This window comes from Sardina pilchardus, chromosome 23 (genome assembly GCF_963854185.1).
Source record: "Sardina pilchardus chromosome 23, fSarPil1.1, whole genome shotgun sequence".
Lineage (NCBI taxonomy): Eukaryota > Metazoa > Chordata > Actinopteri > Clupeiformes > Clupeidae > Sardina > Sardina pilchardus.
This window is the reverse complement of record NC_085016.1, coordinates 22,337,866-22,362,069: the sequence shown is the minus strand read 5'-3', so window position 1 is coordinate 22,362,069 and position 24,204 is coordinate 22,337,866. Positions and strand designations below refer to the sequence as shown.

Sequence of the window (24,204 nt, the reverse complement as noted above, 5' to 3'; positions counted from 1 at the left end):
AGGGAAAGAGAGAGAGAAACGGGGAGAGAGGAAGAGAGAAAAAGACAGAAATATGTGGAGAGAGGAAGAGGGAGAGAGAGAGAGAGAGAGAGAGAGAGAGAGAGAGAGAGAAAGAGATGGAATGAGAGAGGAAAAGGGTGAGAGAGACAGGGTGAATCAGACAGAGTGAAAGAGATGGGTGGTGAGGGGAGGGAGAGGGGAGGGAGAGGGGAGAGAAAAGAGAGGGATAGAGAGAGAGGAAAAAGTGGACAGAGAGAGGGATAGAGAGAAAGGGAGAGATAGAGAGAAAGACCAGATGAATGACTGGCATTTCAACACAGGCGTGCAACTGAGCAGCTGCCCTTAGCAACGGGAGGGGGGGAGGGGGGGGGATACCCATCATGAGTCAGAGGGCAGAGATTACCCCCCCCCATCAGTAAAGCAGATCTCCAGCTGCTCGTGCATAACTCGGGCTCTCCGCAAATGTGCTAGAGAAATAAGGTGATTTACCATGACTCAACAGAATACACAGTAGAACGTACCATGACTCAACAGAATAAACAGTAGAACGTACCATGACTCAACAGAATAAACAGTAGCGCTACCCACACAACAGAACAAACAGTAGAACTGCCACGATCCATCAGAACTAACAGCAGACCTGCTAATAGACATAAACATGATTCAATCTTAGAGAATAGCACAACAAAACAACTGCAGTCTCCAAATAATGGAGTGCTGCTCTAAGCAAGACTGTGTGTGTGTGCTACAAAAATACATTGACTTGACTCAACAGGACACAAGAACTATCACCACCTACCCTAGACACTCGCATAATACAACAACAACTAGGGGAGTCTCAAAACCAATCCACCTATTTTCACTGGCACTCCACCAATCAAAACAATGGTCTCACTGCAACCCAGTAAGTGCATAAACATCATTACAACAGGCTCTAACAAGCAAGACCAGCATAATTGCTAATAACTACTTAGAAATAATAGTTAAATAATAGTACATAATTCGGATGATGCACATGAAGGACCACCACATCACATAACAGACAATCACCTCTAATGAATCAGACGTTTAGCGTTAGCTATTTGTGGAGGTTGGTGTTGTTATTATTATTATTATTATTATTATTATTATATTACATTTAGCAGACACTTTTTGCCCAAAGTGACTTCCATATATCAAGCATATTACAACGCATCACACTGTCATTACATGGGTTACTTGAAGTGCCTTGCTCAAGGACACAACGGTGGTAGCCAAGCCAAGCCAAGCAATTGAACCACTCCATTCCCTTTGTGGAAGTGGGTGTGTGAGGTGTCGTTCCATGCCGGTGCAGCAGGGGGTGCTCTTACCGGTTCTCGCGCTCGTACATCTCCTTGGATGTGCGCTGCAGACTCTCCATCTCCTGGCTGGTCTTCAGGCGGATGTTCTCCAGCTCGTCACGGAGTTTGCTCTCGTACTCGCTCTTATAGTGGTCCCTGGACACACACACACACACACACACACACACACACACACACACACACACACACACACACACACACACACACACACACACACACACACACACACACACACACACACACACACACACACACACACACACACACACACACACACACACACACACAAACATAGCTTACTCTCCTACTCTTAGAGTGGTCCCTGGATAGGAGGAAGAAGTGAAAGTTCACATTCACGTTCACGTTTACACACACACATATACACACACATATATACACACACACACACACACACATTTTTATAATGGCCAGGTAGAGCATAGGCTTTCTGCAACGCAGGTAGAGCACAGGCTTTCTGTACCTCAGATAGAGGCATCACACAAGCAGGCATCCTACAAGTCTGGTCAGGTTCACATGCATATGATCATACCTGCTACATCCACAGTCATTTGCCTGGGCTTTCATCCAGGGGATTTAACACAGCGCTTAAGATTACACACTTGTATGCAAAACAATGGAGTCCCCCTGGGCTGAAGGACATTTTGTTAATGAAAAACGGCAGGAAAGAGACACTCAAATAAATAAATAACCCTGGTGGCGTTAGCAATTGTGTTTTCAAGCGCTCTGGGGTGCCAAGACTTTGCAAAGGAGTTTGTAAATACTATCCATGGAACATGCACCCTGCCATGAGACATGGATCTCTGAGCTATGGGACACTATGTACAACTCATGTCTTTCAGCAGCTGCACCATGCATAGACGCACTTGTAGTGACAGGGGGTTTTGTGTGTGTGTGTGTGTGTGTGTGTGTGTGTGTGTGTTGGGGGAGGTATCAGGAATCTGCACAGAGCTGCTTTCTCACCTGTGCAGCTATGCTACGCTAATTAGCTGAGCCTCGCTTCTGCAGAAGGGTTTTCGGCTGGGAACTTCCTGTTCCGTGCAGTCTGCAGTCTGTCCGCCATCACAAGGATGAGGATGGAGTGAAGTTTCTCTCACGATATACGTGTGTGTGTGTGTGTGTGTGTCAGTGCGCGTGCACATGCGTGTGTCTGTGTGTGCCTATGTGCTAGCACGTGTGTTGATGATCGCACGCGCTCCTGTTGGTACACCTGACACCAACTACATCGGTTAATCTTAACAGCACGGCTAACACCAGGCACTCAACTGAAACCTCCCGTTTGCGGAGCCTGTGCTGCAACAATTAGCACAATTAGCTTCTACAGCAAGAGAATAGGAGCGCTTCAGAACATAGAGGAGAGCCTGCAGTGCACACCTTCATAAGTTACAGTGCAGCTGAGGCTCTATGAGCAAGAAAAACAGGAGCGCAAGTCGCAAGTGAAAGAGGGCCCCTTATTGCCCCTGACCACCTTCCTGCCCTTGCCCACCCCTGGGCATTAAAGGAAGCCCCTGCCCCAGCCTTTTGGCATGAAAGAGGGCCCCTTATTGCCCCTGCCCCTACCCATAGGCATGAAAGAGGGCTCTTTATTGCCCCAGCCCTGCCCCTACCCATAGGCATGAAAGAGGGCTCATTATTGCCCCTGCCCTAACCCTACCCATAGGCATGAAAGAGGGCTCTTTATTGCCCCTGCTCCTACCCCTGGGAATGAAAGAAAGCTCCTTATTGCCCCTGCCCCTGTCCCAGCCCATAGGCATGAAATGAGGCCCCTCACTGCCCTTGCCCACCCCGGGGTATTAAAGGAAGCCCGTGCCCGTTGCCCCTCTGACCTGGAGGTGAGGTATCTGTCGTAGGCGTCCTCTCGCGCCCGCTTGGCGTCGTCCAGCTGCGTGTGCAGCCGCTCTGTGCGGTCCTCTGCGTGGGCACAGCGCACGCTCAGCTCCATGTTCTGCCTGTTCAGGTACTCCTTGTCCTTCTGCAGCAGCGTCAGGGCCTGCTGCTGGGACGCCGCCTGCACACACACACACACACACACACACACGTAAATATATACAGTGAGGAGAACATGTATTTGATACCATGCTAAAGTTGACTAAAAAGAGGAATATAAAATCATCATTTGACAATTGATCTTAATGTCTTAATTCAAAAATTGAGTAAAAATAAAACCGCTAACTACCCCAATTTTCTTTGTGAATGAAGAATGTTTCGTAAATAAATAAATGTTCTTCCTAAATGCTAGGGGGAAGGAAGTATTTGACCCCCAATGTAACCCTATGGGAATTTAACACATAGGGTTAACATTGGGGCAGGCAGATTTTTATTTTTTAAGGCCAGCTATTTCATGGATTCAGGTTATTATGCATCCTGATAAAGTTCCCTTGGCCGTTGGAATTAAAATAGCCCCACGTCATTACATACCTTTCACCATAGCGAGAGATTGGCATGGTGCTTTTTGCAGTAGGCCTATTAGCCTGTTTGATGCTCATTGAGCTCAATGCAAATCAAACAGGCTAATAGGCCTACTGGAAAAAGCACCATGCCAATCTCTAGCTATGGTCAAGGGTATGTGATGATGTGGGGCTATTTTAATTCCAAAGGCCAAGGGAAATTTATCGGGATGCATAATATCCTAGATCCATGAAATAGCTGGTCTTTAAAAATAAAAATCTGCCTGCCCCTATGTTAACCCTATGTGTTAAATTCCCATAGGGTTACATAGGGGGTCAAATACTTCCTTCCCCTAGCATTTAAGGAAAACATTTATCTATTTACGATACATTCTTCAATCACAAAGAAAATTGGTGTCCTTGGCGGTTTGATTTTTACTCATTTTTTAAATTAAGGCATTAAGATCAATTGTCAAATGATGATTTTATATTCCTGTTTTAGCATGGTATCAAATACATGTGCTCCTCACTGTATATATATATATATATACACACACACACACACACACACACACACACGTCACATGTAAATACACACACACATAAAACACGTACACACATCACACGTAAATACACACACACAAACACGCACACGCACACAGATGAAGCTCAGGAGAACAAAGTGATCACTTCAACTCAAAATAAAACAAGTTTATTTCCCCTTGAGATATGCAAACAGAAGACGCAGAACACTGCTGCTAGCATCCAGCCACAGGTGTAGAGGTGTGTGTGTGTGTGTGTGTGCGTGCGTGCGTGCGTGCGTGCGTGCGTGCGTGCGTGCGTGCGTGCGTGCGTGCGTGCGTGCGTGCGTGCGTGCGCGTGTGGGTGCCGTGCGCGTGTTTACAGACTAAAGGCCTGGTTATGTTTATGTGGATATCTCGGCATCTCAATGAAATGCAGAGACAATGCTTATTGCCTCACGTTGCTACACAAATAAAGAAATCTGAATTGCATTAAGGACAGCGATATCATATCTGGGTGATCAGTATCATAGTGTCTACTCCAGCTGTTTCCTCCTGTCCAACCCCACTGGAAAGTGAATAAAAGTTTGACATTACATTAAGCAGACACTTTTTTTTTCATCCTAAGTGCCTTACATTTACATTGGGATTACATTGTCATTACTTTGTCCCCGGAGCAACTTGGGGTTAAGTGCCTAGCTCAAGGGCACAACGGTGGAAGCCAGGAATTGAACCCACAACTTTCAGGCTACTGCATGCTAGCCGAGCTCCTTAACCACTACACTACCACCATCACACATGGGTCTCTCTCTCTCTCACCTCCTTGAGCAGGTCATTCTTCTCCTTGGTCTGGGCGGAGTGTGTGAGGTCCAGCATCTCCAGCCTCTTCCTCAGCTCCCTCAGCTCTGCCTCAAACGCGTCTCGCTCCCTGGGGACAGACATACAGAACAGAACAGGACAGACAGATACACACACACACACACACACACACACACACACACACACACAGAGAGAGAGGAGTTATACATACACACACACACAGAGGAGTTATACACACACACACACACACACACACACACACACACACACACACACACACACACACACACACACACACACACACACACACACACACACACACACACACACACACACACACACACACACACACACACACACACACACACACACACACACACACACACAGCTACATTAGCATCGTCAGCATAAGGACAACAATGCAACTACAACTGCACCGAATGTCCCAAGCAAAATAAAAAAAAAACACAAAAAAACGCACATATTCCCAGACTTTTCCAGGCCTGGAAAACAGTCTTCTTTTTTTTGTATACTCTTTCATGGAACACCTCCAGCATATAACTGACACCAGTTTGAGTCCAAAATATATACAGCAGCACCCGTTCAGTCTATTCATTCATTCATTCATTCATTCATTCATTCGCTTGTATTCATTCACTGTGGCTTCTATTGACTTGTGCAGTAATCTGAGCTGCCATATCTGCATGTCGATCATGCATGTCCCTCCAGTCTAAAGGTGAAAAGGGATCTGGGCTCAGGACCACTGCGCCAGTCTGGCAGTAGGACTGCTCTTCCACCCAACAGTGACCTTCATGCTCTCACTGGAGTTCTACTGCCCAGCAACACCAGCCCTGAGACCTGTCTACTGCCCCTGCTATATCTGCCGCCGCCACCACCACATTGCCCCCTCCACCTGCCACATCAGGTGTGCACCAGTCAGGTGTACTGCCAGACTGGAATGCAAACCTCTACTCCCAGCAGTGCTACGCACAGGGTAGCCCTACAGGGGCACACAGTGGGTTATAAGCAGGATGATGGCGCCCCCTACCGGCCAATGCATGGAATTGCTTGCTGATGCAATATTCCACAGAATTCCTATTGGACATTTTGAATGTTTTTTCGAAGCGCAGTTGAGACCGATGGAGTGAGATAAACGTCTTCATTCACAAATATATGTTGAATTAAATCTCATGTGAAAGAGACATCCGACAGGCTGCATGGACATAGATTTTGATAAAAAATCAAACTGCATCCAGAAAGTCCTGATCACCCTGGTCACAGTGTCCCCTGTCTGATGCAGTACCCTGTTATGCCACACGAGGGCAGCAGAGAGCGCTCACCGTCTGATGCGGTCGTAGTTCTCCCGCTTGTAGTCGCCCTCCTGGATGAGCTGCTTGGTGTCGGCCAGCTCCAGGGTCAGACGCTGGCTCCGCAGCTCCAGCTCCGTCCGCAGCCTCCTCTCCTCCTCATAACTCTACAGGGCCGAGTGTGTGTGTGTGTGTGGGGGGATGACAAGAGAGAGGAAAGAGAGAAAGAGGAGAAGAAGAGAGGAGATAGAGAGGGAGAGGGAGTGGGAGAGGGGAGAGATAGAGGGGGAGATGGAGAGGGTGGGGGGAGAGGGAGAGAGAGAGAGAGAGAGAGAGTGAGAGAAAAGAGGCATGAGGAGACGGTGGTGGTATGATTTTCCCGCCTTTTCACAGAGACACATTCCAGAACGCTTTGGTGTCTGGGCTAACCAGCTTTCATCTATCCGGTGCTTTTAAGAGTTTTAAGTTTTACCAAACGAAAAATACAGCCAGTGACATATCAGTGTTATCTTATGTCTTTTTGTGTGCTGTCTTCTTGGTCAGGTTCCACTTGAAAAAGAGATAGCAATTCAAATGTGTTCTATCCCTGATTAAATAAAGGTAAATAAACACATCATTTAAAAAAAGGGTATGTTCTGTCACCTCCATCAGAGACTTCAGCTGCCCCCTGTTGCTCTCGACGTCATCCGACAGGGCATTCTTCCTCCCCTGAAGTTCCGTCACCAGCGATCTCAGAGGGGTCACGACCTCATAGAAGCGCACCTGTGCCAAGTAAAAGAAAATTTGTTCTCTTATTATGCAGATTGGTATTACCCAGCTTATGTTCTGCGGGTATTTACATCATGGATCATTTCCACTGATGCATTTATAATATGTACGTGATTTTGGGACAAATCAGGGTAAGAGTAAATCTCCGCATACACTTAAGTAAAATGACCACATGTTATTTTGATATATGTAAAATATATCTTGCAATGACCTCCAAGGTTCCATAGGATTGGCTGTGATCACGAAAAAAATCAGATGAGTCACTTCAGCCTGATATTATGAATATGCTCGAAACAGACCTTCTTTTTCAGCGCAGACCTTCTTTTTCACTTTGGATCTTTGACTTTTGGCTTTGCGCACCTTAATCTGGATGTGCGCACGTTCCCAGACTAAATATCTTATATGAACCATCTCCTTGGAATATCCCCCGATATAAACTCTGACCCAATGTGCCCTAGGCGCAGCTGCTCTTGAATGCCTTTATCTTTATGCTTGGTTTGGCTGACTCTTTTATCCAAAGTGACTTACAGATGTCAAATAATTGCAGGCACAGACTCCCTGGGGCAACTCGGAGGTTAAGTGCCCCGCTCAAGGGCAGGACGATGGCAGCTGGGCATCAAACAACCCTTCTGATTAGCCATGCGTTCAGCATCTGGTGTGCATTTGGGCCGCATGTGCCCCCACCTGTTCCAGCGCTGCATTGCTTATCTACTAATGTACTTTAGCTCGCTCGAGTGCCTCACGGTGCTCACAGGCGCTTGCATTGAACGCAGCGCTGGGGACACAGCTCATTCACTTTACACGGGCGAACGTCCTCCGTTACCGAAGTGAATCGTGGCTCCGTTGTGTTGTGTTGCTTTGCCTCCCATGGCCCCCGTTAAAAAAGTTGACAAATGTTTTGCTGCAGAAACGCAACAACGCAACGCAAGGCACCAGCCAATCAAATTACAGTTACGCTTGAAGGCACTCTTAGTACACACCCCTGACTGTCGGAAAACCCCACAGGCATGCAGTAAGGCTACGCAACCTAACTATGTGCATCTAAGATAAGCCACTAGACTACCACCGACCAGCGTGCCGCTGCTGTTTTTACCTCCGCCAAGGAGGTTATGTGTCTATGTGACTGTCTGTCTGGTCTGTCTGGTCTGTCTGTCTGTCTGTCTGGTCTGTAAGATAACTCAAAATGTTATGGATGGATTTCGATGAAATTTTCAGGGAAGGTCTGAAATGACCCAAGGAAAAAACTAACATTTCGGGAGTGAGCCATATCACTGTCTTGATCCAGGAGGCCATTCTGTTTTTCACTTGCCGGAGGTCTGCACTCCGAGCGCTTTTCTAGTTGTTACTGCTGCTGCTGCTGCTGCTGCTGCTTACCGCCACATACTCCGAGATGGAGAGCTTGTCTTCGGGCAGCTCCCTGAGCTCCAGGTACCGTTCCTCGGTGAGCTCCAGGTCGCGCAGGCTGCGCCGCAGGTCCCCGGCCTTCTCGCCCAGCTGCCGATTGGTCTCCTCCAGCTGCTTCTGCCGCAGCAAGATGGCGTCCATCTCCTGCTTACGCAGGGCCTGCTGCTTCCTGTCACACACAGCAGAGGGAAGTAAGGAAGTGCTTTATTACCTCTGCCAAGGAGACTATGTTTTCCTTGGGGTTTGTTTGTTTGTCTGTCTGTCTGTTAGTCTGTTTGTTCGTTTGTCTGTTTGTTTGTTCGCAAGATAACTAAAAAAAGTTATGAATGGATTTTGATTCAATTTTCAGGGAAGGTCTGAAATGACCCAAGGAAGAAACGATTAAATTGAGGGAGGCTATTATGTTTTCACTTGGCAGAGGTTAGCGCTCTCTGAATGCTTTTCTAGTTCATATAATACATTGTTCAAGAACAACATGTGCAGCACGAGGCACTTTACGCACAGAAATTTAGACATAACAAACAAACATCATCACAATGATATCCCATAAATTAAATTAGTTCACTGGTTAAATACAACCAGCTGAAATGTCTATGGGCAACGATACAAGCACACATCTCCAGTCACTCCATTCACGATGGGTCAATTAGTTTAGGACATGTCTCCAGGAAACACAGGCTACATGGAGGATGTTCTGATGAAGAATCTGTTGTCGCCGTCATTACCACAGCCAGCCAACTTCAAATTGAACTAATGAATGAATGAACTTCAATTAAATTAACTTCAATATGGATCAAAAGTGGTTTGAATCAAAGGAATCAAAAGTAGTTCAAAGTAACAAGTATTTCATGGTCATATTTCAAATGTAGTGGAGTCAAAAGTACAATATTTATCTTTAGAATGTAGTGCAGTAAATGTCACAAAAGTTTCCCAAAAATATTAATACTCAAGTAAAGTACAAACTTGAGTATTTCCTTGAGTATTTCCTTGAGTATTTATACTCAAAAATCATACTTAAGTACAGTAATCAAGTAAATGTACTTAGTTACTGGCCCCTCTGATCACACCAATAGTGACAAAGCCAGAGGCAAAGAGCACGTGAGACTGTCAAACCTGTGATCATCATGTTGCATTTTGAGCTGGCTGTCCAGCCGAAGCGCCAGCAGTTGCTTCTGGTGCAAAGCATCATTCAGCCTCTCCTCCAATTCCTCCGTCTGACCATAAAAAAAAACATTGCAGCAAATAATTAATTCGGCGTGTGTTTGTGTAGTCGTGACATCCTACATTAATTGTGTAAACTAGATCATAGCCATAGTTCTGATGGTTATGATATCGCTTGTCTTCATGCACCACCTAAGTCTAGGCATACCTATTGTCCTACCTTTGTCAAGTGGTCGACTTTCAGATTATCAATAATGAGGTTTTTCTGAGACAACTCTATTTTCAGAAGCTGAAGGTTGTGCAGCAGCTCTTTACGCTCAATGATTTGTTTGATTTTCTGCGATTTGTCCTTTTCATCAGATGACGAGATGTCCTCCGTGGGTACCGTCGTCTCCAAACTGAAATCTTCAGACTCTATCGAGCTAGAAATATTCACTGACGGATTCCTATGTTTTTTGGGTGGCATGTTTACTCGGTTAACGTGTGTGAATTAAGATAGTTGTCCAGTCTTAGCTTGTTAGCATAGTATTATTAAAGGACTAGCTAACGCTAACTTATCTTTCACCCTTACGCACTTTAATGCCTGAACAACACACACGTTACTTGAGCAGAGATTAGCTAATCAAGCTAACGGTAGCTGCTAGACTCGTAGGCTATTATACTGCATTAAGATCAAGGACACCCAGCTTTAGGTCTGATTAAAACTCAAAGGACACACAACTCCTTCGTTTGCTATCGTTACCAGACCCTAACGACCTAGAGATAGATAGCACTAGCAATGCTGGCAATCTGGTATTTCTTTTAAGAGTCAATTTATCGAGCTGAACAATAACAAACTCATGGTCACGTTAATGCCACTTCATATATAAACGCGTTTTATTCCTCGAGCAAAGCCAACCTGGTTAATCTGCAGAAAGATAGGCAAACTAGCAACGCGATATTTGATTTAAGAGTCCCGCTACAACCTCTTGAAGACCGCGGTCAGCTGATGACAGCAGCTACTGGACAACAACAAACTGGAGAATGATCAACAAGTGCTTGAAGAGTAACTTTGGTTCCTGTGAGCTGTGCTTGTAGGGTATGGCGCCACCTACTGCACAAAGTTGATATTGGACAAACGAGCAACATCTGAATGACTAAATGATTCAATGTTCTTGGAAGAGATCTCTAATATTTCATCATTTACGCAGTAAAGTTGTTATGACTGCTAAAACTGTTCAATAATTGAGCATTATTAAATGGCTTGAATTGATGTGCATTCTTAAAGAGTTATGTATTCCATCTTATAATGGCTCCCTCTCTTTTCACATGAAAGCCTCATTGAGAAACATTGTAGCCTAGGCCTACATGGACCATTTTAAAGTCAGTCATATTGTTTTTCCTCTGCAAATGCTAAAGATAAGGCTTTTGTACATTTCTTGCACACACATCATAATTTACCAAGAGGTGTTGCAGCACCGAGAGTGAAATAATAATAATAAAAAGGAATGAATGGAATAAAAGCTCCATTCTAGACAATATCAATGACACGGCTATATTTTGCAGTGAATAACCAAGTTAGTGTTTATTTCATAGCAAGCTAAAGCATTCATCTCAGGATTTTGTGAAATACAGTCACCAGAAAAAATAACGGGGACAAATACAGATTTTTACCTAGGATTTTTTCCCTGTGACTCCTTCAGCAGACACGACATACTTTCTTTATCCATCTTCTTTCAAAGAACCACAGGGTGACATTTTTCATCTGACATTTGGAACCTCGAGGAGTCAGGGAAAGCCAGGAGGGTTCTGATGAACTCAGTGCAGGTCCTGAGAGGATTTTCTTTGACCGATGATATTCATCGCAGACCCAATGCAGTCCATCCCCGTCCAGTCCAAGGCCAACCTCTAACCATATAGGCTTATAACACATTAATACCCATTCAAGTGCACCTTTAATGATCATATCATGACATTATAGTTACACTATTGGGATTAAGCATGTCTGGGGAAAAGCTGAGCGCTGACCAGGAAGAGGTAAATATCGCTGACTGTATAAAGCAACAGGAAGACACAAAGGCAAAAGGAGACAGAGAATCACTAGAAATGGCCTACAGAAAAGTATAAGAAGACGGATGCAGAGAAGACAAGTGACAAGAGTCAGGCTGGTTGAGAGCAGTTTAATTGGTGGAAGCCGAAGAGATGTGGAAACGATGGTGAGATCTTTCTCTCCTTGCGTCCACAGCGCCGGCCGACGGACCCAAATCCGATGACCGACTGATTGACTGCTGGAGATGGGCAGCTCTCAAGGCAAAGTTCTGTAATGCACTGACTGCATACACACTCAAGAGTCTGAGTGAATCACAGAACTTCACCTGGAGAGCCAGTTTCTCTCTCTTTCTAGGAGACACACACACACACGCACACACACACTCATACACTCACACACACCAGGACAGACCAGATGTTGCAGCCTGAAGACCCATATGGGCACCCTGAAATCAAAGAAAAACCAAAAACACATGGTTAAGAATCTGTGAAATTGTAAGTTTCGTGTGTGCTTTGTGTCAACAAACAAGTGTCTGAAGAGACACAGACAAAAATAATGACTTTCATTTATTTCTATTTAATTTGTGCATTGAAACTGAAACAGCTGTTCATACAATTATCTCTGAAAAGGTTACCTGTATGTATTTGGCCTCTTTCAATTAAAAAAACATTAAAATATTTAAAATATCAAGATTGATTGTTAGCAGGATCCTCCGTCACCCCAGAAGTATCATGCGCTGTGGTATTCGCGTAGCACTAGAGAACTCTACCGGTTACACCGGCGTGTTTATCGTTATCCCAACTCTAAACTAACACGTGTCAGACCTCAAGGTTGAGCCTGCGAGGTTAACAATTTGGGGGGGAGGCAGTCAGCCTATCCGTCAAGAAAAGGCTGACGTGTCTGTTTTCAGATTCAGTAATATTTCTATATGTGACTAGGTTAAAACACACTCAAAGTTACACACAATCGTTGGTTTAGACACACTGTTTATGACGACCATTACAGTGATGCAGTAGTTTGGGACTTAATTCATATGTAACTGTGCCTGCAGAAAATCACACAGTGATTGTCAGCATTCCAACTTCTTGCCCTTTAAAAACTTTTCAGTTAAATAAGTCCGCAGTAGACGAGGCAACATATACGAACCAAATTCCACTGGGCACAACTTACACTGAACAATTCACAACTTCCAGCCCTTAAAAATTAGATGGAACAATTCCCATTTGGCAGCATATGGTAGGTTTTACCTCTGTCGTACCTGTCTTCCTGTAGTACCGGTGACCGCGCGGTCTGTAGCCAGCTGCAGCCTGCGGCTTGGATTCGAAGGACCGGGGGGATCTGATTCGAGTCCGGGGCGCATTTAAGTTCGGTGCAGACGTGGTGAATTCTCGTCTTATCCTGTTGAATCGCTCTTGTCGGCCGTCCTCAGTGCTTCTGTGCAGAACTGGTGAGGTGCTACACACTGCTGCTCAAAGAATGTCGACGTGGAGCTGCCAACCGTGAACGCGTACTCGTGGACGCGCGCAGCAAAGAGAGAGGGAGAAAGAGAGAGAGAGAAGGCTCCCTTTGGTGCACAGATGGGGGCTCTGCGAGCTTGGTAAAGGTTGTGAGAGCCTCACGCTCTTGTCAGGTACCTGTCAGAATGCGGGTGGGAAATGCTTCCCGCGCCATGACGGCGCTTGATCAATCTGTGGTTGGCAAGACTTAAGTGGGTCCCGTCTGTGGAATCCAGTTTACGGGATCTATAGGAAATGTGAGAAGTGGTCGACTGACTGACTGCATGAAAAAGAGTTAGCCTATAACCAAGTGAAACTTTTGACACCGGTTCAGTCCAACTATGTAAAGTGAAGTGTTATGCCTGATTAAGTGTCTTTCCGATAGGCCTATAGGTCTGAATGCCCATTGCAGATGGAAAAGAAAATCATGGGGTCGCCAGGAAAGAAACCCATAAAACATTATAGGCCAAGCAATCGGGCACCATACTGTTTCAAATCCAGAAAAATGTGCCTTGAAACAGACCCCCTCATCCTGCTGAACATGTTGCATTATAGCCAAGCCTGAATTTAGAAATGTAGCCTAGTTGCTTCACTGTGATCATTGTGCAATAGAGGCGATTAATGAGACCTCAGTTCAACATTTTACTATCTGTTGGTTGATAAGTTCCAGATCACATGCCGCAGAGGAACAGCACATTTTAGAGCTCCAACACGAAGCTGTCAAGCCGAGAGGAAATATGCAAAGAATGGCCTACAATAATTTGGAAATCTGAACCACCCTCCTCGAAAAGAACTGTAACGCGTAACTAAGGGTCAACTAGCAGTAGCAACTATCCCTAACCAGAGGAGGCCCACTGTTAGTCAATTGATCTTAACTGCACGGGTGGCATCGAAATAACCAAATAATTTAAGTTGAAACAGGCTACATTTTTGTGAACAGTGTGAAATCCAAATATTTGACAGTATGGAATTATCACAACTCACCGACATCTGAATAAACTAAGATTAAGAGTGGAGTACCCTCGACAGCTGTCTTGTTGTATTTCACTGATTTGCCTTCACAATCTCACCAAAGGCCATCATCATCGTTGTGGCCATTGGTTGTTCCACTGCCTACCAGCAGAGGGCGCCGATTGTCTGTGATGTGACCTATTTAAACATGGGAGGCAGCAGCCAGCGGAGCCCAACACAAGGCTGAGACATTTTCTATTTTGGGAACCGAGAATAGAAAGAGATCTTTCCGGGTGCGATGTGTACTTTTAATAATGATAGGCACTTTCCATGTACATAATACAATATGAGGAGGATAACAGCAAGTGAAAAAAAAAAACAACCAAATAAAAGAATTACATCTGTTTACATCCAAGCATTTTTACAACAAAGAAGCGCTATGGTTGCCTTTGTGGGACTTCAGTGTATGGCATTCCGGGCGGGAGGAGGAGGAGGAGGAGGCGATGGAGCAGGCGGCGGCTGGAAAGGTTGAGGATATTTTGGAACGTTGTGCAGCGGGCCGAGCGGAACCTCAAGTGAGGGAGGGGCCTTTAGAAAAACGCGAGGAGCCTGACGATTGGTCAGACTCCTCGAAGAAGGTCTGCTCGATGCGCTTGCAGAAGGACAGCAGGTTGCTGTAGCTCTTGACCCGTTCGGCGAGCTCGTCGCTGGTCAGCCGGGTGGTCAGGATGGTGAAGATGTGACCGAAAACAAGAGCGTCCAACTCCGTGGGCCTGTGTGGCAGAGGGACAACAGTCATCAAAGGAGCATTAGGACCGGGTATGGAGTCATATCTGAGTGTGAGTGAGTGAGTGAGTGTGTGTGTGTGTGTGTGTGTGTGTGTGTGTGTGTGTGTGTGTGTGTGTGCGTGCATGTATATAGTGTGTGTGTATGTGTGTGTGTGTGTGTGTGTGTCTGTGTGTGTGTGTGTATTTGTGAGTGTGCGTGCGTGCGTGCGTCTCTTACTGTTTATTGAAGAAGTAGAGCTGGGTACCAAGTCTCTGTGAAAGTGCTTGACAACACTGACTCACATCCTCGTAAACCTGAAGACAGCACCAACATGGACCCGTCATTCAAATCACACATAGATCAGATTACCATCAACATACAGACATGACTTATGAACTATTAAAAACAAACCTGGGAATACACCACCACCCTTTCATCAACCTCATATATCACACCACTAAAGTTCTAAAGTTCGGTTCTGCAATGAAATGCTGACATGAGATCACTATTACAGCAGGACTGAACTAAGTTTAATCTTTCTTAATCTTTCTTTATTTGTCCAACGCTTTTATCCAAAGCGACTTCCTAATGTCAATGAACTGCGGGGCCGGACTCCTGGGAGCGGCTCAGGGTTAAGTGCCTTGCTCAAGGGCACAATGGTTGCAGCTGGGAACCCACAACTTTTCAGGCTACTGCATGCAAACCCAGCTCTTTATATACTACAATGCCATCATTCCGGAAGGGAATGAGATTCACTTGGAGGTACGAGGACCAGAGACTCACCTGCTCCAGACTCTTCCCTGCCCAGCCGATGGCGCTCATCTTCCGCCGCACCTCCCACTGCTTCTGATAGGCCAGGATGTGGCTCAGGGGCCAGGAGTAGGGATTGCTGTACCGCGGCCGAGAAATCTAACACACACACACACACACACACACACACAGTGACTCACTGACTTGTAAAGTCGTCTGTTTTACAGATGCTAGGAACGCCTTTTGTTCGCACCATGAACATAGACAACATGTATACATCATCAGCATTTATGGCTATGGCTATATTTGGCAGACAGTTTTGTCCAAAGCGATAAAAAACAACAATACAATAGTTCAATTTAACAGTAAACAGTTTAAAAAGTTGTTAAGACATTTCTATGCCTAAAGTTATAACAATGTTCAAAGTCATTATACATCACTAGCTATTTGCAAATCTGGTCTATGTGTGAATGGGTGTGTGTGTGTTAAAAATGTAGGATTGTGTGTGTGTGTGTGTGTTAAAAAAAGGATTCTGGCATAGCACCCTGCACACAACAGGCGGGGGCTGACAGCATGTTTATGGAAATAATCAAGCCAGCATCTGAAACCCTATTAGCAATGACACCAGTACATATGGACAGTTACCTCGGCTGCTGTTGTGTCATCACACCACTGGATATAAAGCTGGGGGAAAAAAACATCAACAAAGACATGGTCAGGCATAGGGGCATGTACTCTTGCTCCCAGCATTAGTCATGTCATCATAAACAACTGGCAATTAATGCTTTTTGGATTTGAAGGCATCCTGGAACACCAAATAAAATCTAAAAAAAAAAGAATGGTAAGTGTGCGGTGATTTAGATCCTTCACTTTTGGATTACACTTACCTGCCTCACCTGCACCTGTATCACTAAAGGCCTAAGCATAGGGACGCCTATGGACTGTCTTTCTTGAACAGTCCAGAGGCGGACATACCTGGTTCAGAAAGTGAAAGTCCTGCCACGTATTTGATCCAACCAATTTAGTAAACCAGCTCATCCTAATTAGCAGCCAGGCAGATCAGATAATTACTGATATCACCGGTGTTAAGTGCACAGGTAGAAAGAATGTATGGCAGGACTTTTACTTTCTGGAACAGGAGATGTCCGCCTCTGTTGAACACGAGGCTTCTTCTCTTCGTCTTTTTATATATCCTTCCTTCCTTCCTCGGTCCTCGTTCCCACTGATCTAGATAAAGAATGATGGGGCAGCAACAATGGGATAGTCTATCCAGTGTTCTTTATAGATCAGTGGGAACGAGCCGGAGGACCGAGGAAGGAAGGGGGTATAGATAAAAAGACAAATGAGAAGAGCCCATACAGTCCCTAGGACTCTTTCTCCCATAATAGGCAGAGCGGGTTCAGGTCCAGTTCAGTATGAGTGACCCTTACCTCCGCAGTAAGAAGCATGTTGTTCACCAGCTCCATATATGCCTTCATCTCAGCCCTCTGGACATCATCCAACCCCTCACTCAGGGAGAAGCCCTGCAGAGAGAGAGAGGGAGAGAGGGGAAGAGAGAGAGAACAGAGAGAGGAGAAGAAAGATAGAGCAGAGAGAGACAGAAAGAGAGCAGAAAGAGGGAGAAAATGGAGAGAGTGAGAGCAGAGAGGGGGAGAGAACAGAGAGAGAAAGCAGAGAGAATAGTCAGAGAAGGGAGAGAACCAAGAAATCAATGTCAACATAAACATCACAGTCTCTATTACAGTTTTGTTATGATATGATGCCCTACAGAGAGGGACAGAGCAGAACAAATATCACAGTCTCTGCTAAAGTTTTGTTACAAAAGTTGGGAATGGGTCAAGAGAAAGAATTAAACGCAACAGATAGATGTAGACTGCACTAAAGCCAGCAACCACGATCATCAGGTGCTACCTGTAAACATTTTTAATAGTTTGTTTATTCTCTTCTATTATTTTTTAAGCGAGGCAAGGCAAGGCAAGGCAAAGTCAGCGTGCTAGGCTAGCTCGCTAGCATTCCTGTTTAACAGAACCTCTCTTCTGATTATCAGCAGTATTAACACTCCTAAATTAGAACCCAGAAGAGAGGGATGAAATGAACAGAGGTGATATTCAGAGGAAAAGAAAGGGATGAGAGGAGAGAGTGATGCAACATGCGGGGGGTACGGAGAGGAAGAGAGCGGGTAGAGGAGACAGACAGACGGAGACAGCATCAGATAAACTCCACCATATGTCCTTTTACCTTTGCTTTGGTAAATTGGACAATAGGCCCCAGCTCAGACACCACCTGGTTTCCCACGTGGATGAAGGGGACTTTACCTACAGGAGAAAACAGCAGGGGGGAGGGGGGGGGGGGGGGGGGGGAGACACAGCACATGAGCCGTGGCATACTGGACCAGTTATACACCTCATCATAACACATGATGTGACATGGTGAGGCAACACAGTCCTATTGTGTGTTTAAAAAACACAGAGATAGTCTTGTGTCCCTCTAAATCATAAAACCTTAAGGCGTGTGTGTGTGTGTGTGTGTGTATGTATGTATAACAGCGAGAGAGCTAGAGAGAGAGAGAGAAAGAAAGAAAGAGTGGCAGAAAATGAGAGAGAAAGAGAGAAGGAGTAACAGTTCGCTCACAGCAGTACTGACCTGATGGGGACATGAACTCTGCATTAACACGACATGACACCCTCACGGGTAGACCACACATCTTCAGGTAGGCCTAACATAAAAACAAACTCAACTTATCAGAGAGCACGCACTGTATGGAAAACACTTTGCAATGCAATTGTTCATATAAAGTTACAGCTGAAGTGTGTAGATAGATAGATAGATACTTAATTGATCCCCAAGGGGAAATTCAAGGTCCCAGCAGCTTAAGACACCACACACAACATACACTACAATGTAAACAGGATGGGGAAAAAAGCAAACCAACAACTCAATCCTACCTGGACAGCCAGAGAAGAGGCATTGTCTGAGAGAAGGATCTGTTCATCTATAAACAAGCATACACCGATTACTGAGAAATATTTACAATGTATCAATTCTGAGACTTTTAGCATCTATGTGTTCTTACCATTGAGCGGCTGGTAAAGCGTCGCGCTCTCCGGCCACGGTTCTGCAGCTGTGAAGAACATTATTATATCAGCGGAGCTCACCCGGACGTGTATGTATGGTTACATAGCGTGACAGCAGATACATAGTGTACATGTATGTACAGCTGCGAATCGTTAGCTATACTGGGAGGGGGAAGACTGCGGAGCAATGATCTATAGGCTACGTCCTTCTGTAAGGCCGTGCTGTTACAAACAAGGACGGATTTGACTCTCGGGATTTGGGTTACTCAAGACTCCCGTGCATGCCGTTCTGATCTAGGGTAATGCAAAATACTCCTTACATTACTGATGTAATAAAGAAATACTATATGCAAAAAGAGACACATTTCTATATGATCTTGACCTTGACACTATTCTGTAAATGTTACATAAAAGAATTAATGAATGAGTTTACGTGTAATGTAGGCTAAACAGACAATCAGTGCAGACGTGTCACGACTGCTTGACAATGTAATTAATTGTCTGTATATTGAATAGCTTTGTAAACATGACCAGCTGCTTCCCTATGCACAACTAGTGTCCTCTATCCAGTGCTGTCAGACGGTTGCTGCTGAAGGGGATGGGCTTTTATCAATGGGGACACATTACAAACCAGCCTAGACACATGGCATGTAGGTTGTGAACGCACCATTACTGTAAAGGACATCATAGCAAATTCCTTTCAATGAATGGAGTTAAACTTGATACACAAACGTCAAAAACGTAAAACATTAGCCTTCCAACCTTCAGGCCCTGAAATGTCAATAACTCATCGTAGCTGCGCTAGTTAGCTTGCTAGATGGTTGCCATCTACTGAGGTTGCCCATTCTGGCTAGTCTGAAATTGGTAGAAGGCTAGACGCAGCTTGCTGGTTAGCCACCTTACCTGCTATTTGCCCAACGAAAGCCTCCGCTGCCAGGGACATGACAAAAGCTCTTCTCAAGCAAGACAGAAGAACAATTCAGGTATAGTATACAATGCAATGTCGTAACAGCTTTAGACACGGCTTTGAGCACAAGGGCATGCTCAAACAGGAGCCTGCTAGCTAATGCTAAGGAATATCTTCCTCAATATTACTGCGCATGTACAAAGAACAGCCAATCGCATTGTGGTAATTCAGGTCATCACCAACAAGCTTTTGCCTTCAGTCTGCCTTCTACAATCAATCTGATAAGTCTGATCTCTACTTGTTTACAAGTGGTTACGTCATTTGTGCACAGGCTTATCATTGATTTGAAATTAACAATAACAAAAGTTTATAAGAATTTTATTAGCTTTGCCACACATTACATATTTTCATTATTTACAATCACAGGATAGGGGTCTACTATTTAGATTATCAAAAGGGGGTAAAGAGAAAGTCTGAGGCTAAGTGTGCAACCAATGTTTTCATTATGGACATTTATTTTTCAGTATCCTCTTCTTCTGTTGCAGTTTTCTGTGTCTGAAACTTCTCCCAAGGGTGAGGAGTCTCCTGCCCCGGCATTATCTGTAGCCACACCTGGTAGAATCCACGGAAACCATCAATCTTCTCCAAGTAAATATTCTTGGATTTATACTGAGGGGAAAACGACAAGTTGAAAGGTATATGTAATTAAAATAGAGAGAACGTTTATGAGAGCATTAAGATGTATACTACAGTCATACTGACCTTGTCATAGTTTGGAGGATATTGAGCAGCAAACTCAAGCTGTCTAAGAATGACCTCATTTGGGGCAACCTGCTTCTCATGCATGGATGCCAGAATCTCCTTGAGGTAGACATAGTCTAGACGTCTGCTTGCTTGTCTGATAAGTGCACTGTAAACATGTGCATTGGGTGCAAGACGACAAGACTGCACCAGAAAAAATAAAAGATACATGATTAAATGAGAGAGCGGAGATGTTCCAGGAAAACAAGACATTAGAGAGTGAATGAATGGTTATTTCATGGTTATTTCACAGATTCTTCAACATTTAAACAATAATAAAGGAATTACTATTCATCCACTCTTGCTCTGGGTGTATTGCTTGCTGTTCAAATACAAGACATTCATACCACACATCACCAAATAAGGACAATTAAGATAGCCAGAGCTGAGCTCAGACAGCTCCTTGAATCAAACATCCTTGCTTTTACATTCTGTCCTTCTCCTTTTCTGTCACTGGGTCAATGAAATGACCAGTGGCTGTCAGGAGAAGTGTTCATTTAGGCTCCTCTTAGACCACAGCTGCCATATCTGGGCAGCAGGGACCTCTGTGAAGCCATACGAGTTGAGGAAATCATGGGGCAGACTACATTTCCCATCACCCATCATATAATAATCGTACCTCCATGTCAGAGAGCAACTGTAGTCCTGCATGTTTTGTGTTGCAAGCCAAAGCCACGTTACAGAAGGACTTCACATCTGGAAGTAGCTTCCTATTGGACATCATCTCCAGGGTGGCCTGACAGCAGAGGACACAGAGACAGGAAACAAAAGAGACAAATTGATTGAACAGAGACAACCGTTGAGATTACAAGAGATCAACAGAAACAAGAGTCAAGAAGACAGAGTGTGTAACTGCTGAGATAAAGAGTGTTAAAGTACAAGTCCCAAAGCCACGGTGGTATATAATTCCATCACCGGTGAAACAACAGGTACCCAAAGGGGTCAGAATGGTATGGCTCTGACCTTTGCCCCCTTCAGGTCGCCAGTCATAGCTGCCCTTCTGATCAGCGTGTTGAAGAAGGGGACGTCGGGCTTGATCTTGTTTTCATTGGCCACTGAGAGGAGAGCCTGGACTGCCTGGTCGCCTGGCTCCACAACGTCAGCCAGCAGAGTAAGAGTCTTCAGGGTGGGTTGCAAACCCTGCTCGGCCATCTTGCCAAGAAAACCCTCCATGCTGCCAATCAGTGCCAGCCTATCAGACGCAGAGCTCACGGTTCCCAGAGATAGGTTGTCAGAGCGCAATGTGGCTGGATCCAGGAGGTTTGGTGGGGAGAAAGCTGATGAACCAGGTGAGTGGATGGACATACCGCTGTCGTAAACCTGAAGTGCACTTTGACTGTCTGTAGTCTGTTGTCTGTCTGTTACGTTCGCTCTTTGGGCTTCTTGTGTGTGTGAGTGTTTCTTCTCTGTTCTGCCTTTTTCAGTCGACTCTATGCTCTCTGTGTCTGTCTGCTGTGAGCGTGTATCCGCAAACAACTGACTTTCAAAGGCATCGATATCCAGAGGTCTGGGCCGAGAGCTCTCCTTGATTTTGGCTCTGCGGTCCCTCGTCCCTGCCCCGAGTGTGAGAGGGGAGGTATTCTGTTTCTTTAAAAGTAACTTGGAGGCCAGGGCAACATCTCCAATTCCACAGTCCCGTGTGGCACGTAGTAAAATGTTGTAGTTGTGAGTGTCCGGCTTTATACCCATCTTTAACATCTGGTGCCAAACCTGAAAGGGAAAATTATTCCTTGTAAATTCAGCCAGTCATCATACAACGTCTGTCTTTGTAGTGTAGGTGTATACTGTATGCAGTTTGTGAATGATCTGTATAAACCCGCAGACGAGATGACTGCGTATTACCTGCAGTGCAAGTCTGAATCCATCAGTCTTGTCTTTTACACAGCTCATCAGCAAGCATTGAAATGTTTCTTGTGTTATGGGATGACCACACGCCAGCATATCCTACACACACATAGGTAGATAGATAAATAGATAGAAAGATACAAACAGAGGGAGAGAGAGAGATTAATTTGTATTTGCACAGTTGAAGATACTTCTCTACAGACAGACAATTATTCATCTTCATTCAACTTCATTCAGCTTTACTAAAATATTCCATATTTGGCAATATTATGTATATGTATATGTGTGAGGGTAAAATGATATGTGGCCTTGATCTATACCCGGAAGACACGAAGAGCGCTTTGGAGGTCAGCAGTGAGAGCCATTGTCTTCAGCAAAGCACGGTGGGAAATAGGGTTGAGCGGAATGTTCTTCCTGCGCAGCTCTTGCTCCAGTTTCAGAGCCTGCTCCAACGCAGACTGTTTCCATGGTGACTCCGCACAAGCATTGAAGAGGGCAGTGTAAGTGGCTTCTGTTGGCTCGAGGCCCCGTTTCTTCATCTGAGCAGGACACAGAACAATCACATCAAACTCATTTCACATCCATCACAATGTAACATATTAGCAACATGTCAGAAACATGAGGACAGCATCACATCAAGAGGAATGGTCAGTGCACAAATGACAATTTCAGAACAAACAGTGGGGTGGGAGAACTGTCTCTTTTGATCAAGGGCATGAATGTGTATGTCTGTACAATACATGTATGAGTATCGTACATCTTGATAGAGCTTGAAGGCCTTCTTGACGTAGCCAACCCGACCGCAGCCTCCTATCAGCACCGTGTAGTTAAACTCCTCAGGTTGAAGTCTCTCTCCTTGTAACATCTCTGTTTCGAACATGTCCAATGCTTCAGGCAGCTACATGAGACAGAAAGAATGGGGCAAAGGTCAAGATGTACATCTATATCTAAATAGAATAGCTCTAAACTGCTCCAGGGGAAAACTACGCATTCTAAATAGCAGTCCTCATTCTTTGAAACAACTGGTTTACCTTGTCCTCCTTGATGAGTTTCTTGCACTGAAGAAAGTACCAGTTTGGTGTGTTAGTCTGTCCCGTCCTAGATCTAAATTTAGGCCGCCGTTTTTCGTCCTCTCCTTCGGTGTACCGTAGATCCACGTAATGGGGTGAGGACTTTTTGAATGTGGTTCTCTTAGTGTACTCGGGCGAATAGTCACCAAATGCATGATCGGGTTTAGAGACCTCAGAGTTTTGCTCAGTCTCACGGATGTTCCTGGTGGATTCACTCACATCGGTCCTCTGTCGGGGCTTTCGACGGGGAGTGTGCAGTACTGACGCCGCAAACTGTCTATGCTGTTGGTCTATGGGTCTGAGTCTGACTGGACAAACAGAACTCGAACCCAATGCATTTGATGTCAGCACTGACCGCCACGGGACTGTGACACTATACTGTACACAGTAATGCTGAACACAGAGGTCCGCGATACAAAAGCGTGCCCTAACACACGGGTGAGATAAAAGCCTCAACATTATGAAGACCGTGCAGTACAATTATAACATGATCACACAAAAATAACTCATTTCAATTGTTAAATGAGGCAGACAACTGATGCATACAGTACTCGTGTGGACAGATGCTTTCCTCGACGCATGTCAAGGTTCCAGCAAGACATATCGAATCAATCGCCGATAAATATATAATGGGGTTGGTTATAACTTCTGGCACACATCTATTGTGTGGTATGATACTGTAAATATCAACGAGGCTTTAATATTAACCTATCACTCCAAAATAGAAAGTGTTGTAATATAAATGGGCACAGACGAACAGTGCTCTGTGATCTATTGCTTTACGAGAA

General features: G+C 44.9%; 3 protein-coding genes, 1 long non-coding RNA gene and 1 other non-coding gene across 5 annotated transcripts in view; all 5 read right to left on the bottom strand.

Annotated features, from left to right (window-relative positions):
- Positions 1–10,726, bottom strand: part of pibf1 (progesterone immunomodulatory binding factor 1) — a 40,095-nt gene extending 29,369 nt beyond the window's left edge. Inside the window, exons 1-8 of the mRNA XM_062527341.1 lie at positions 9,946–10,726; positions 9,678–9,778; positions 8,535–8,733; positions 7,035–7,154; positions 6,426–6,559; positions 5,086–5,194; positions 3,185–3,366; positions 1,350–1,475 (exon numbers count right to left, since the gene is read on the bottom strand). Of these exons, the coding sequence (XP_062383325.1) occupies positions 1,350–1,475; positions 3,185–3,366; positions 5,086–5,194; positions 6,426–6,559; positions 7,035–7,154; positions 8,535–8,733; positions 9,678–9,778; positions 9,946–10,191 (1,217 nt within the window). The 5' untranslated portion in view covers positions 10,192–10,726. The remainder of the gene's footprint in view (positions 1–1,349; positions 1,476–3,184; positions 3,367–5,085; positions 5,195–6,425; positions 6,560–7,034; positions 7,155–8,534; positions 8,734–9,677; positions 9,779–9,945) is intronic.
- Positions 10,727–11,262: 536 nt separating this feature from the next.
- LOC134070864 (uncharacterized) lies at positions 11,263–13,254 on the bottom strand. Its single transcript, XR_009936996.1, has 2 exons — positions 13,002–13,254; positions 11,263–12,199 (listed from the first exon to the last, which is right to left on the bottom strand). It is a non-coding gene; the product is annotated as an uncharacterized LOC134070864 (long non-coding RNA).
- Positions 13,255–14,487: 1,233 nt separating this feature from the next.
- Positions 14,488–19,877, bottom strand: mtx2 (metaxin 2). The gene is made up of 10 exons (XM_062527340.1): positions 19,697–19,877; positions 18,793–18,840; positions 18,665–18,711; positions 18,363–18,435; positions 17,958–18,034; positions 17,150–17,242; positions 16,365–16,403; positions 15,753–15,878; positions 15,207–15,283; positions 14,488–14,974 (listed from the first exon to the last, which is right to left on the bottom strand). The coding sequence occupies exons 1-10, from the start codon at positions 19,734–19,736 to the stop codon at positions 14,773–14,775; spliced, it is 822 nt and encodes a 273-aa protein (XP_062383324.1). The 5' UTR covers positions 19,737–19,877; the 3' UTR covers positions 14,488–14,772.
- A 191-nt stretch (positions 19,878–20,068) lies between these two features.
- Positions 20,069–24,139, bottom strand: ptcd1 (pentatricopeptide repeat domain 1). The gene is made up of 8 exons (XM_062527339.1): positions 23,378–24,139; positions 23,104–23,244; positions 22,667–22,885; positions 22,344–22,445; positions 21,465–22,211; positions 21,121–21,237; positions 20,463–20,645; positions 20,069–20,369 (listed from the first exon to the last, which is right to left on the bottom strand). The coding sequence occupies exons 1-8, from the start codon at positions 23,873–23,875 to the stop codon at positions 20,214–20,216; spliced, it is 2,163 nt and encodes a 720-aa protein (XP_062383323.1). The 5' UTR covers positions 23,876–24,139; the 3' UTR covers positions 20,069–20,213.
- LOC134071794 (small nucleolar RNA SNORA16B/SNORA16A family) lies at positions 20,931–21,060 on the bottom strand. The gene has a single exon (XR_009937117.1). It is a non-coding gene; the product is annotated as a small nucleolar RNA SNORA16B/SNORA16A family (small nucleolar RNA).
- Positions 24,140–24,204: the final 65 nt, after the last annotated feature.

Excerpts from the sequence above, each read along its gene's own strand:
- mtx2 (XM_062527340.1), bottom strand. The coding sequence starts at position 19,736 with ATGTCCCTGGCAGCGGAGGCTTTCGTTGGGCAAATAGCAG. Across the intron at positions 18,712-18,792 it reads GCTTTACCAGCCGCTCAATG|ATGAACAGATCCTTCTCTCA; the intron begins GTAAGAACACAT and ends GCTTGTTTATAG. Across the intron at positions 16,404-17,149 it reads ACATGCTTCTTACTGCGGAG|CTTTATATCCAGTGGTGTGA; the intron begins GTAAGGGTCACT and ends TTTTTCCCCCAG.
- ptcd1 (XM_062527339.1), bottom strand. The coding sequence starts at position 23,875 with ATGTTGAGGCTTTTATCTCACCCGTGTGTTAGGGCACGCTTTTGTATC. Across the intron at positions 23,245-23,377 it reads AACTCATCAAGGAGGACAAG|CTGCCTGAAGCATTGGACAT; the intron begins GTAAACCAGTTG and ends TGTCTCATGTAG. Across the intron at positions 20,646-21,120 it reads AGTTGCTCTCTGACATGGAG|TCTTGTCGTCTTGCACCCAA; the intron begins GTACGATTATTA and ends TTTCTGGTGCAG.